A 14,052-nucleotide genomic window follows, 5' to 3' on the forward strand; every position below is an offset into this window, starting at 1 on the left:
TGAGTGTATTCTTTGACAAACTTTCTGACCAGAATCCAAGTGGCATAAAGCTCTTGGATTGAGTCTGGGAAGTTAAATTGCTGTTAGGAAACTACCTAGAAGGGAGACTTACTCAAGCAGAAGCAGCTACAGGCAAAATCCAGACTTACTTGGCCTGTTATGTATAGTGTACTTGTGTGTCTCTCTGGAGAGGTGGATAACTAGCAGGAAAGTAGCCTTTCAGAGACTGTGTCTATCATTCTTTGTTTCCATGGGAAGGGGATCATGGCAACATGCTGGTACCTGACCCACTGCCACATCTATTCTTCAGGTCTGAAACAAACCCAGCAAACTTCAACAGCAAATATAAGTTAATAACTCTGTAATGAACAGGACATTTTAATGCTTGTGGACTAACACTGGAGTGTAAGCTGTAAAGAGAGTAAATAGCTTTCAGATTAATTGCAGGTTTTATTGGGTTTATGTTATGTCTGCTGTGGAATCTCATTACCATTGCATCCCAAAGAGTTCCTATTTATCACATTCTGGTGATAAATACTACCTTTTCAAGGGAAAATGGATGCTATCTGCTGAATCCCCTTCCAGGTGATTCCCTGGGAGACTTCCCAGAAAAGAAGCAGAAATCCTAAGCCTGTATAAATACAGAGCAGAACAGAAGAGGGTGGTTTGTCCAGGACCTTGTATGGTGGAGGCATAGGGGTGGGGAGAAAAGCTGGGCGACACAAAGGAAATTTGAGCACCAAGGTTCTGATGTAAGTTGATTTGCTAAGTGATCATCACCAGGTGTGTGTTGGCTGTGTCACTGTTCTCCTGTGCACGTGAGCTGTGTGATGAGCTGTGTTGTGCCTGTCACTGAAGCATGGAGAACACAGGTTGGAGGGGACTCCTGGGGGCTGATCCAGCATTCAGCTCGAAAGCCAAAGCAGTTTTCCCAGAGACGTGCAGTCAGATATTGAATGTCTCTAAGGATGAAGGGCAACATCACCTTGTTCCAGTGGTTGAGTACTCTCACAGTGAAAACCTTTCCATTATCAGAATTAACCTTGTTGCAACTTGTGGCTGTCGTCTTGCTCTTTTGCTGGGCCAATTGAGAGGTTTGGCTTTGTCTTCATTCTAACTCCTTTCTGGATTTAGAAGAGTCTTCCAGTTTCTGGAGTGGAAGACTGCAGTAAGATCTACCCCCAACCTTCTATGTAGACTAAATAAAGACAGTTTCATTGTCATTCCTACGTCATTTGTCCAGGAGCCAGAACAGTAATTTTCTTCCCTGTGATATCATGACTGGTACTTTTCTTTGATATCCTGCTAAAGAACAGAACAGAGAGAGAGATAGAGACATTTCATCCAAATCAGCAATCCCTCGGTGAAACAAATTCACAGGGCAAAGAGAAAGACAGAATGCCAAGTTCTGGTGAATCTGTTATTTCTTTCTGTGGTTTCTGTAAAGCACAGCCAGTGTTCTCACCCTCCTCTATTAGTGTGGCTTAGCTGTGGTAAAGTTAGCTGCTGTGCTCCTTTGGTGAGGTAAGAACTTTTCAGAAATAGACAGTTTGGTTATGAGCAAAACCTTGAAATCATGAACAATAAATGGCTCAAAATTCAGAAGTTAAATCTAAAGAACCAATTTTTTTCCTAAGATCAAATCTTAAACCAGTGTCATAACTAAATTTAGACACGTGACATACATTTTGAAGCAGTCGGTTCAGTGATAATGCTATATGCCTCTAGCAAGTCATCTTTAAAATATCTCATTAGAGTAGCCTAGATTCTATTCTTGCAAACAGAAGACCTATAGCTGTGAGCTGCCAGTAATGTGAATTCAGCACTTCTGAGCATGCGTGAGGAGCATATAGAAAAAGCTGTGGCTCTTTAGTTAGGAAAACAACCTGCTGCTGCCAGCCAGTTCTGCTGCATCACCCCCATCATCTGTGTGCAAGCTGGGGACAAGCTGGGAAGCAACTTCATCATCAGGTCTTTTCCCTTGACTGCACTGAAAGTGTACCAGGTCCTCACATAAAAATTTAAAGCAACAAGAGTGCTCAGGAGTATGTTCATCTATAGGAACAGCTCTTTATTTTCCAGTAGTCTTCTTGCAAGCAGATAACACTAACAGCAGAATGGGTATCTAGTAACATGGAAATAGAAGAAACAAACCTTGTTTGTTACTTGAAGTGTCAGATGATAACCCAGGGTTTGACAGTGAAACCTTGAAGTCTCATGCTTATTCTGAATTCTCTGCTTTGCTCTTGAGCTATTATAAATCCAGCTCCAGTGCAGTGGCACACATATCACTGCAAAAATCAGCCCATTTTTGTATGTGTGGAGTGCATTTCTGGCTTTATGTAAGCTAAGCAGTATATGGGCTTACATATTTAAACTTGGTTTCTTATTTTATCCCACAAGTTAGCTGCTTATGGAGTCTACTGCCAGTGCTTTTTGCTATCAGTGCCCAAACATCTGCATTAGGGAGATGGCACAAGCTGACAGTCAGATACTGGTATCTGCAATAAGTAATTAATCCCTTAAGCACACAGGAATTTTCTGCCAGTCAAATTGTCTTGGTACAGTTTCTGTAAAAGAAAAATAAAGCTGATAGATCATGGCTTATCTTTCATCAAAGTTTCTTCTTGGCTTCACAAGATTTGTCTCTTTTTACTGCCTGGCTTCCCAGCTGCAATCCACTTTAGGGTTTGCCCTTTTGAAACTGTGGGTTTCTGTCGGTGCTGATCAAGATTGCCATCAGTTAAAATGGTTTTATATTAATTGGCCAGGTATTAGCTTTGGTTTAATTTTTTTTATATGCAATTGTTTTTTACTGTGCAGTTTACACAAAGAGAAGTGTTCTGCCAATGTGTTAATACAGTTTCCATTTAATTGTGTACTTCACATGGATCAAGAACCTTTCTGCAAGAGGGTAAGAGAAGCAGTTAGGAATGATAACAGTTAGGAATGAAGGAAGAATAAATTGGGTTTTATACAGTTCTACTTTTTTTTTAAAAGAAAGTAAGTAAAGATTCCTAAAAAAGAGTATTTGCATTCTGTGCTTTACAGAATGCACACTGAAATCTAAGCAACTCTAAAGGTAAATCTAAACTTTATTCTGCAGACAATTTTAAATGATGGTGGATTTTAATATAGTTAATAATTAGTTTACTTCCTACTATCAGCTGGAAAGTGTTTTTGACACCATCTTGTGTTTTATTTCCACCTTCTGTGTGTGGGTGAGAGATGGCAGCTTGGGAAGCTGCCAGCCTGTTGCCACAGGAGTGGCTTTTCTCCTAGACATGTATTGGAACTCAATGGCACAGTTTCTGTAGAGCAGCCCAAGTCCTGGCAGCTGGCAGTACACCTGGTGCTGCTTCCTTTTGATGCCACCAAGACAGACACAGCAGCTGACAAAGCAGTAACTGGGGTGCTGATGGGAAAAAAGGCTGCTACAGCAGTAGGAAACCATTTTAAATATGAACCAATCTTTTTAGAGGATCCAGCCTTAAATTAATACATATTCTGAATAAGGTGCTCTTAAAGGCTGCTTTCCCCAGGAAATGTTTTTTCCATGGTTTAGGGAGAGCAAGCAGTCAGTCATGTTAGGAGTGGAGAGATGTGGAGCACTGGCACCTCTGGGTGCACTGTGGTCCTGCCTTGCACCCATTCAGTGGGATTGCTGGCGTGAGGGATAAAAGATTGCTCTCAGGTATTACAAGTGATGATAGAAGCAGGCTGACAGAAGTGGGACAGACTTTATGGCCTGATGCACTTTTTTTTTTTTTGTTAGAGTTGGGATTAAAGATGGTACTTTTATGTTTGGATTTAGATGTTTATTGGTTTTAATTATTATTATAGTCTTACAAACTGTGAGTTGTACAGCACTTCAAGTTAAACTGAAAAATGGAGCTGTATTTTTTTTTTCCTACAAGGTCTTTTAAGGATTAACTCTTTAATTAAGAAATGCTACTTAAATTATTTTCATTTTTAACTTAGTAACCAACCACTTGTGGCCCACAATGCTAACTTTTTTATTCAATTACACAATATTACCCAAACTCATGAAGAAGACGAAGAAGGACTAGCTTCTGCCCTAAAACTTCCATCTTGCTTTTTATATACTACTATATTCTAAAACTTTAAACTAACAAGTTTTCCACTATGTGATATTACACACTTCTATTCAAACTACACACCTATAATTCTAGTTTTATTGTTCAATATTGGAAGCCTACTCAAAGGCCTCTGGTCAAATGCAATGTTCTGGGGGTCAGTGCCTATCAGCACAGAAAGTCTAAAATTCTCAGTGACCAGGGTTCCAACAATGGCCCTCTTCTTAGCACCAGCAGGCCAGGGTTTGTTTCTTGTCTCAATTCTGGCTGTGGCTGCAAAGAAGTTTTTCTTTGAGAAAGAAAGGAATGGATCTCAGGTCTCTTACTGGCTTCTCATTGCTTTACCTATGTTGGGGCTGAGACCACTTCACCCTGCTAAGTCTCTGCTGTCAGAATCCATACAGCATTTACAGGCATCTTAATGTCTTCCTTAAGTGTCATCTCCATTTCTGAATCAAAGGGCAGTAAGGTCACAGGTCTGACAGAACAAAGAAGATCTCTTAAAGGATTTACTCCAAATACTGGTTAAATCCTTAACTACTAAGACAGTTCTTAATTTCATTATTTTATTTGACACTCTTGTGTCAAAGACATGTGACCTTCACTAACTGAATGCTGCACTAACCAAAGAACCTCTGCATTTGAGGAGTAGAGCACACTTGATATTTTTATTTGGCAGTCAGGGTTTTTTTCACAATGCTTTATCACTTTATCTATTTAATATTATTTTCCTGAGCTGGATGATTTCATGGGGGTTTTTTGCCTCTGAAGAATACATTTCTGTCCCTTACAGACTAGCACAGCAGTAAAAAGTGCTTGGTGAGAGGTGGCTCAGTAATATAATGATACTGTCTCCAAACAGCTTCTCCAAACAGGAAGGTGTCTCTGACTGTGATGAGAGAATCTTGTTCCTCTTGGGGGGTTATCTGGATTCTTCCATTTTATGGGTTGGACTAAAACCCCTTGGGAATTCAGAATATCTCTGGGTTCCTGATATTTTAAGTGACTTCTGGTGAGAAAAGTTAACATGAATTTCTGTATGGAAACAAAATTCCAGCTTAAATGTCATCTACAGCATGATTCAGACCTCCCACTGTTGCAGGACTGGCAGGTTGTTGCTATGCTGCCTATTATGTTTGCAGAAGGCCATGCTTTTGTGCTTTTCCTCTAGTTTACATTTAGGTTCCTTTCCATACTATTAATATTGTCCCTAGTGGATTCTTCCTTTGATATGGGAAGATGCTGTCCTTTTGCTTCCTCTCTGAGGGTTAGTGTTCCCCAGAAAACCACACTTCTCCTCTGTGCTTTTTTCACATTAAAACTCCAGGGCTGCTTTGCAGCATCAGCACCACCATGTGTTTCTCCTCAGTCAGTTGCCCATGCAGCTTTCAGACCTCTCCCACACCCTGTTGAAGCCATTTGGAGTTTAGGGTCATGAGAACCAGTTGCTTTCAGACTTCTTTAGTAAATATACCCATGTCTTTGATTTATCCATGCTGATTCTTCTTGCCTGCATCTGATTCTTGCATTTAATCCATCCTACTCAAGTTCAGTAATGCATAAAGGTGAAGTTGCACACAGGCAAAGCATAAACAAGTTTGGTTTTTTAGTAGCTGAAGGGAGGATAGTTTTATTCAGTTTAAATAAATCATCCAGATGTGTGCCTGTATCATCTGAGCTGCATTTTGCCTGAAGAATCCTTCAGTTTAAAGGATTACTATGAGCTGCTCTTTCAAGAAAGTTTCTTAGTAAAGAAATTAATTGCTATGACAGCCACTAAATTATAACATAAATATGACACAAATGCTACAAAAATCGCTAAATTATAGCCAGTTATTATAAAAATAATAAAACTCACCTCCACAAAAAAAAAAAAAAAACAAAAAAAAGATGTAAAGAGAACTGTGGTTGTGATTATGCACAAAATGCTGTTAAGAGATGAAATAGGAAAAAAAAACAGAAATAAAGCACTCTCTGCTCATCAGTAACAGGGATCTGGTGTGACTCTAAGAGGGGCAACACAAGGGAGTGTTACATAAGTGCTGTTTGGGACCACACATGACCTTGAATGATGCAGGTATTCTGAATTATCTTTCTGTCCTGATTTTTGTGTCCTATACTTCTCTTGGGACTGCTACTTCTCTCTTTCTCTCTTTCTCTCTTTCTCTCTCTCTCTCTCTCTCTCTCTCTCTCTCTCTTTCTGTCTTTGGAGTGTTTGCTGGCATTTCCCCTGACAAGCTTCTGGCCTCTTTGGGATCTCCAGGGACTGCATCCCTATGATTGTGGTGCTGTGATTATTTTAGTCCTCGTCGCGCATTTCCCCGAGGAGCAGCGGAACTGTGCCAGATGTGGTTCACCCCTGGGCCCGGCAGGGAGGCTGTGTGCCAGCTGGAGGGACACCAAGAGGGGCTGAAGCGATGGCCTTGGAGCCTGCCTCAGCCCCTGGGAAAGGAGGATCTTCTTTCCTTCCTCCAAGCGAGGGGCTGCAGGTCGTGTCTCTGCACAGGCTCTCCAGCAGCATGGGAGAGCAGACAGCTCTGACTGCAGGTCCAGAAACTGAGCTGAGTGTGGCAAAATGCTTTCCTAGTCTTTCTGAAAATCTAGGCCAATCTGTGAGGTTGAGGAAGGTGAGAAACCACAGTAAGTGAAAGGTGATCTGTCTGGGAGCAAAAGACATTTCCATGTTGGATTTATTGAATTAAATGTGGTTTGTGATGGGAGAGAGAAATCAGGGCTTTCTCAGCTGGATACAGGATTAGATACCCTTTGATTAGAAATCAGCATTAATGGGTTCTTCTAGAACTGTTTACAGGTTCAGTTTTCTGGATTCATTAATTTCTTAAAGCAAAATGCAGAAGATACAAAAACTATTTGTGATAATAATAATGATAATAATGATAATAATAATAATAAATAATAATAATTATGTATAAAGTAGTTTCTATTAATCCCAGAATACCATTGTCTTGATCACAGAAAACTGGGGTTTATTTTCAAAAGGTGGGAAAAATATAATCTTCCAGGTCTTCCACTGCTTCCATTTCTTTAGACCAGAAAAATTTCTGGTTGTGGAAGTAGAGTGTCATCTCCGGCTCTTTCAGAAGACATCTTAGCATTGCTGTTATGCAAAGGGCCTGGATCGTAGGGACTGAAAGGAACAGAGTTGATGTATGGATGGGCAGCAAGCCTCATGATAAATTCACTTTCTCTGTCTATGTCATCAGTAAAAGAGAAAGATTCTGTGACAATTTTTTACCTTTTCTTTCACTGACTGTCCTATTTATTCCACAAACTGTAAATTATCTGCCTTCTTACTTCCCTTTAGAATCTCCTTCAGTATCACACATACCATCTATTTTCTTTTGGGTGGTCTTACTAATACAGATCTAACTAAATTTTAGATTAGTTTTTCTCAGTTGGTTTTTATTTTTTCAAGGTTGCTGCTTCTATTTTGGACCTGGGGAAGGAAATGTAATTGAAAGCTTATTGATTTTTCCCAGCTAGACAAGTGGGTTTAATAACATATGTCTGGCTAAAAACCTTATTTTGATCATATCCTGGGATACATCAACAATACTGTTTTGTTATTTCTTCTAGCATAATTTATGGCTGCCAGTGTTATGCAAATATCCCAGCATTATTATTATATCCCATTTCATCAGAGAAAAATAAACAGAAAAATCTCAGGCAACTGATGCACTTTGAGAGACTGCAACACAAATGTATCTTCTTGTTATGAAGTTGACATGATACAGTCTTCTGTTCACTGTGGATTGAATATATATATATATATATATATATATATTTTATTCTTGTAGGCTCCTAAATCAGGGAAATGTGGTGTTCAGGCTGTGTTTCTCCCTGCTGGTGACACTCCAGAGCAGTTTGCAGTTTCCCTGCAGTCCTGTTGGGTGAAGAGTGTGCAGAGCATGGAAGCAGACACTTGAATCTTGTAACACCATCAGCAGAAGAGCTGTGGTGAGTGTAGGATACAGTAAGCAATTGATAACATTAAACTCTTCTATGAGACACTTGGGCTGAGGCAACTGACCATGGGAGCCATGAGCCATGGCCATGAGCCATGGGAGGGACAGATCCAAGTGCCAAAATGTTACCTGTCAGTCTGCAGCCGTGTTGTATTAGCAGCTCCAGCACTGTCCTCTTCCCTCCAGCACTATCCTCTCCTAGTGCTGACTTGGAGATGATGGATCTTGGCATACACAGTCCAGAAGTGCCTCTCCCATGGTGGGGGACATGTCCTGCATGTCTGCAGAGCAGAGCCATGCGTGGGGTGCTGCTTGCTGATGACTGAGATGACAAGTGCATTTCCTGCGTAAGTGTGGGACAAGCAGCAGGAAAACAAGCACGTACCCTTCACTCTCCTAATCTGGATCTCCTCACTGCTCTCCCAGCATGGCCTCTGGGGCCCCAGGGCAGCAGGGAATCATGGTGAGGTGGGACTCCAACCTGCACAGCTCCTGCTGAAGTTCCTGAGGTTTTGTAAGCTCAGGACTTCTTATCAGGGAATAATGTTGGTGAACTGGAAAGGAGCACCTGACCCCCTGCTGGTATGTGGCATGACATCAGCTACAGGCCTCTGTGGGAGGAACTGAGGCTGTCACCATGGTGTTAATCGGATTCCTGCCAAGAAAAAATAGCAAGTGAGCTATTTTAGTCATCCAGGACACCAGTGCAGTGGCTCTGTGACATGGACCAAATATAAGTTACCTGCACAGCCCAGGAGTGCTCACCTGCCTGAATTGTGTCTTCTGCAGGTGTTGGCATAACTTCCCCTCCTGGGATTTGTTTTCATTTACATGAAGCTAAAAAGGCCCATGTGGCTGGTAAGGAGCAAGAACTAGCTTTTGCTTAAAATATCATAGCAAGAACAAAACCAAAAGCCTGGTGGAAAAGTGGAAGAAGTCAACCCTTACTTTTTTCCCCCTTCAAAATCAAAAGATGTGGCTTTTTTTGGAAAATATATACTTATGTAACTTGTCCTAATTTTGGTCCTTAATAACCAGCACTAATCCAGCGAGAGCTGAATGGTTGCTGCAATTAAACTCATGTAACATTATCTGTGGCTCTTTCTGAGAAAGGACTGGTTTGTCTCAGCCCACAAGACTTATTTTAGATAATCACTGTTTTTAAGTGCAAATGTGATTTTAAAGGTAGTTATTCTTGTCCATGAACATGACAGGCGTTTAAAAGCCTTTGAGATGCCAGAAGGGACCTGTTAGAATTACCAGGCACATAGAATTTACCAGTGCCTCAGTTAAGGGCATGCTTGGGAGCAACGGGTTTTATTCTCCAAATGCTGTTCAGACAAACCTGGCATGACTGATTGACCATGTGCCCCCCATCTGCAACCTCTCTAGGCTGAACCAGCTGGTTCTGGTAGGTCACATTTTGAGAAAGGGGTTCAAAGCAAAAGTCAGAGTTCAGCAACCCTCCACCCTTACATTAGTGAATGTAAGGGATTGGGCCACCTTTACTTGCCCCTGCTTGCCTTGAAGTGCTGGCTTGTCATTGCTGAAGTGCACAAGCTGCCCTGAAATAAAGCTGTGCTGCTCAAATACAGGCACAAAGAAGCTTTTTTACTGCTGCTAATAAAATACCAAAGCTGCTTGTCAGTGCCCTGACCCAGGCATCACCTCAGGGGAGCTGTGCTGGGAGTGGGAGCCCCACGAAGAGCTGCACCAGACACCCTCAACCTGAGTGTTACCTGGAGTGGGGAGGCAGGGTCTCCAACATTGCCCAGACCATCAGCCCCTCAGAGCTGCTCAGTCAGTGATGGGTGTTTGGTCTGATCAGAGCTCTGCCTCTGAAACTGTGGATTATGGCAGCATTAAAGGGTGTGTGACTCCCACAGCCACCCTTTTATGAGGCATTGTTTAACACTACCTTGTCACTAAATGGACCAGGGAGGAGGAAGGCTTCCAAAGACTTGAGAAAATGGCTTTATATTACTTGAAGAGCCACTTCCGTGGAAAAATCTTAATCGTGCACACACACAAGACCACCTACATAGCCCTCCCAGGAGAATCTCACCTGGTACATGCTGGTTTCTCTGGGTGTTAAATGCCTTCCTTGCTCAGCTAGCCTACAGCTGCCACAGGGATGAGGTTGGCGAGTTTTCCATAACTGCTTTTGGCACGGGTCTGGCTGCTGGGTTTGGGATGTGTTGGCCAAGCAGAAAAGGGGGATGTTGGCAGAGCAGGTCATCACCTTCTTGGGGGTAAATCACTATCAGGTAAAGCACAGTAAGGGTGAAGCAAGATTGCTGTTGAAAACAATGCAGGGAGCATCAGCTCGATGATGGTTTGTGATCTGTGGGATTACTGACTGCAGTGGACTGCACAGGGCTTGGCATAGTAAGACAAGCCTGCAATGCAATTAGGTAGTTGGAGCAGCAAGAAATAGGAATGGTGTCAGCCCTTTCAGATTTCTAACCAGTGCTTTAACCAACCTCACTGTAAAACCTCACTGTTGCATCCCAAGGATGATGTGGTCTCTCTCCTGGAGAGCACTTGTACACCAGAATGTTTTAAAGCAATGTAATTGGCTTTCTTAGTTAAAACCTCAGCATGATTTCAGAAGAGAGAGGCCAGAATAGAAGAATCACCTTCAAATTCAGCAATCCCTATTTTAAAGTGCACCCTATTGCAATTTATTGTAAAGTAAAAGACGTATGGTTCTGACATTAAGATTGAAGTTTCAAAATTGAATGCCATATCTTATGTGAAGCACATTGTCTATAAGTATCTTTTTATTTTTACAAGACAACTGATTCCATATTTAAAGCATGTATTTGGTGCTGAATGTAGCTTTGATTTCTCTAGCAAAGAAACCCTAATTCAAGAGCTGTGCTGAAGAAATGCCTTGGGTTGGGAACATTTTAAACTGAAATTCTCTGATGGATTCAAGGGAAGGGCACTTTGCCTGAAGGGAGTCACATCAAAAGCTCTGCCCAGCTTCTAATCTGCAAATTTCCTGAAAAACCTTATCATTACATGCTTTTGTACTGACATTCAGTCTGATGCAAACCAGATCTATTTGTATGTGCCCCTACCTACCAGCATATAGGTGAAATGCTGGATGAAAAAATGCACATATAAGTTCCCATCTAAACTGATCTCAGAGATTAAGTGGGAAAAATTCCTGAAAACTAGATTCAGAAACTCTTAGTGTCTAATAATTTTCCTGGGGGAGGGCAAGCTGAGAGGGGCTCCCAGGAGCTACAACATTAGGCATGATATGAACACAGAAGATGTTTGGGTTTTGGGCATGGCCTGACTGAAAAGTGAACAACTCCTGTCAGCCCAGAGTGCAACTCCTCACCCTGCTCCAAATCACAAGTCTCAACTTGGCCAGCAGCCCTGTGCTAAATACACCCATTTGCCTCCAACACAATGTCTATAAATGGAGCTAGGACAACTGTGTCAGCAATCACAGAATATCTCAACTTGGCAGGGACCTGAAACGATCATCAGGTGCAACCCTGGCTTGGAGGCACCTGAACTTCAGTGCAGTGGATCCGTTCAGCTCTGCTTGCACCTGCAGTGTGCTGGGGGCACAGTTGCAGCAGGCAGCCCAGACTTGCTGCCTTTGGCCTCGCAGTGCTCTTGCAGCCGATGATTTCTGTCTCCAGCAGATGGCCCAGCCAGCCCACAGCCAGCCGTGCCTGGCTCTCCCTGGCAGCTCACTGCAGGGAAATGGGATTGGGATCTCTGCACACTAAAGATTGGCACCTTTGAGATCAGCCAGACTTTAAGATTATACAGAAAAGTGGGTTTATGAACACCAAAATAAATAATCAATAGTGGCTGCATATCAATGACTCACTACTACCACGTCACAGCTGCAGAGTTCTGTGCATGTATATTCATGCCCAGCAAATTTATTTTCTGTAATAACAAGGACCAAAATGGAAAGTACGCTGCTAATGCATCAGTTCTGCTTTTTAATATGACTGGCTCTGGTCTTCTTGAACTTACTGGAAACATCACCATGCCATAGTTCCCCTTCCAAAGATCGATATCTGTTAGGAAAATAAATGCTGTACTAGATGGAAAGCTGGCACTCAACAGCACTTGATTTCCACTTGCTAACTGCTGTTTACAGTAAAGCTAGATACACACTGAGACATGACACACTCATATGATCTGTGGTTTATATGAAGTGTTGACTTTCCCTCAGAAAAATCTGTACTGTCTGTTAGCCTAGTGGTTCCTAATGATAAAATACACCACTTCATTAATTGATTATGTCCTTGTCATGCTTTTCCCCTGTAAGAATACAAGCCTGGCTTTTCTAAACCTGATGTAAATAAATTTCAGATTTCACATGAAATGACTTCTAGTCATGCATATTTTGAAGCTAAGTCTTCTAAAATGAGACAATTTCTCTTTCAAAATTCAGCGATCACCAGTAACTGAGTGTAGTTTGAACTGAGCAGAGCACATTATCCTATATATCATTTGCATAAATTGCAAAATTGAGATTCCACAGATTTATTCCTGTACATTTTCTTTGAATTAAGGAACAGAAGGAATCAGTATTTGTTTTATGGAATATTGTTAATCTGTCTGAAGTTGTATGTAAGGATGGGAATAAAGATTAACAATGATCTCTACACCAGTTAACTACAGCTGCTGATTTTTTGGGGAAGAAGTATGAAAATGGTCTGTTGGCATTCTTGTGTAATTTTCACTTGAAGAATCATAAAAACTTTGGCAAGCTCAAACTTTTACATACACACTAATACCACAAAACTAAGATATAAAAGCCATTTATTCAAAAAAATGTGGTGGTGTCAAATCACATACACAAGCCAATATTGAGCTACAAACACAGACCAAACAGTTCTATAAACAGAAATTGGAGTGTTCATATACCATAGTACCTGAAAAAGACCGTTAATAAAAAGGAGTCCATAAGTATTTCATTTCACTTTTTCTATATGGCTCCTTGCTGAATGTCTTTGCCTAAGTTAGTGTACACTGAGCCAGAGGTAGAGTCCCAAGTAAAGCATCTAATGCCTCAGGGCTCCATTAAAAACCTTTATTCTTCTAAACAAAAGGAAAGTCTAGTCTATAGTTTTCTGTATGACACTGAAGTAAAGCCTCTTTGCTTGAACAGTATGGCATTCCCAAGCGCATTTGGCATTAACCTAGATTGAGACTGTGCTTTGTGGAACCACCTCAGTTCTCCTCCCCTTCAGACTCCGACTCTAGAAGAGAAGAGAGTAAAACACTTCATGTAGGTTGCACAAGAACACTGATGTGAATAATTCTATAAAAATAACAATATATCCTTCCAAAATGAAAATGAAAATTTTCACCAGGCCTAGTACTTCCTAGGAAAGGCTGGCAGGTCAAGCAGAGCAAACACAGCTTCAGGAGATGGTTTACTCTGCTGCCCTCCATGGTGGGACTCTTCATTTACAGATCAGTCACTAAAATTTTCACCATGTTGCTGTGAATGATTCTGATCCTCATCTACAGAGCCACACAATGTGTAGCTGAATTTAATGGATCAGCATTATTTGCTCACTCTTCTAATCTCTATGAGTAGACTGTACTGCTCTCATCCAGGAAGCACCCTTAAAACTATTTGCTTTGCAAATATCAATATCAGCATCACCATCCAGCCAATCCAGAAAGGCTAAGTGAAACATGTACAAACCAAATTTTTTAATGATTTCTATAGCATAAGATATAGTTCATTTAGTAATAGAAGCAAAAGTAGTAGTAGTAACCTATAAGCAGGAATACATGCTGGTTTTGTAACCTAAAGCTACTTTGCATCATATTGCATTTCTGTGTTCACCTGACAGGAAAGGGCTCACTGCCAAAAAATATTACACCATAGATCAGATTTCTGAGAGCAAACATGGTCTGCGTGTTCTTACAGAAACATTTTGTCTCTGTTTGTACTGGACTTTGTAATTAAG

General features: G+C 41.3%; 1 protein-coding gene across 2 annotated transcripts in view; it reads right to left on the bottom strand.

The window, feature by feature from the left end:
- Positions 1–12,872: 12,872 nt before the first annotated feature.
- The window catches only part of BZW2 (basic leucine zipper and W2 domains 2), a 56,833-nt gene continuing 55,653 nt past the window's right edge, over positions 12,873–14,052 (bottom strand). For both annotated transcript variants that reach the window (XM_056484344.1, XM_056484343.1), the window contains exon 12: positions 12,873–13,329. In XM_056484344.1, the coding sequence (XP_056340319.1) occupies positions 13,301–13,329 (29 nt within the window). In that variant the 3' untranslated portion in view covers positions 12,873–13,300. The remainder of the gene's footprint in view (positions 13,330–14,052) is intronic.

This window comes from Oenanthe melanoleuca, chromosome 2 (genome assembly GCF_029582105.1).
Source record: "Oenanthe melanoleuca isolate GR-GAL-2019-014 chromosome 2, OMel1.0, whole genome shotgun sequence".
NCBI classification, from domain to species: domain Eukaryota; kingdom Metazoa; phylum Chordata; class Aves; order Passeriformes; family Muscicapidae; genus Oenanthe; species Oenanthe melanoleuca.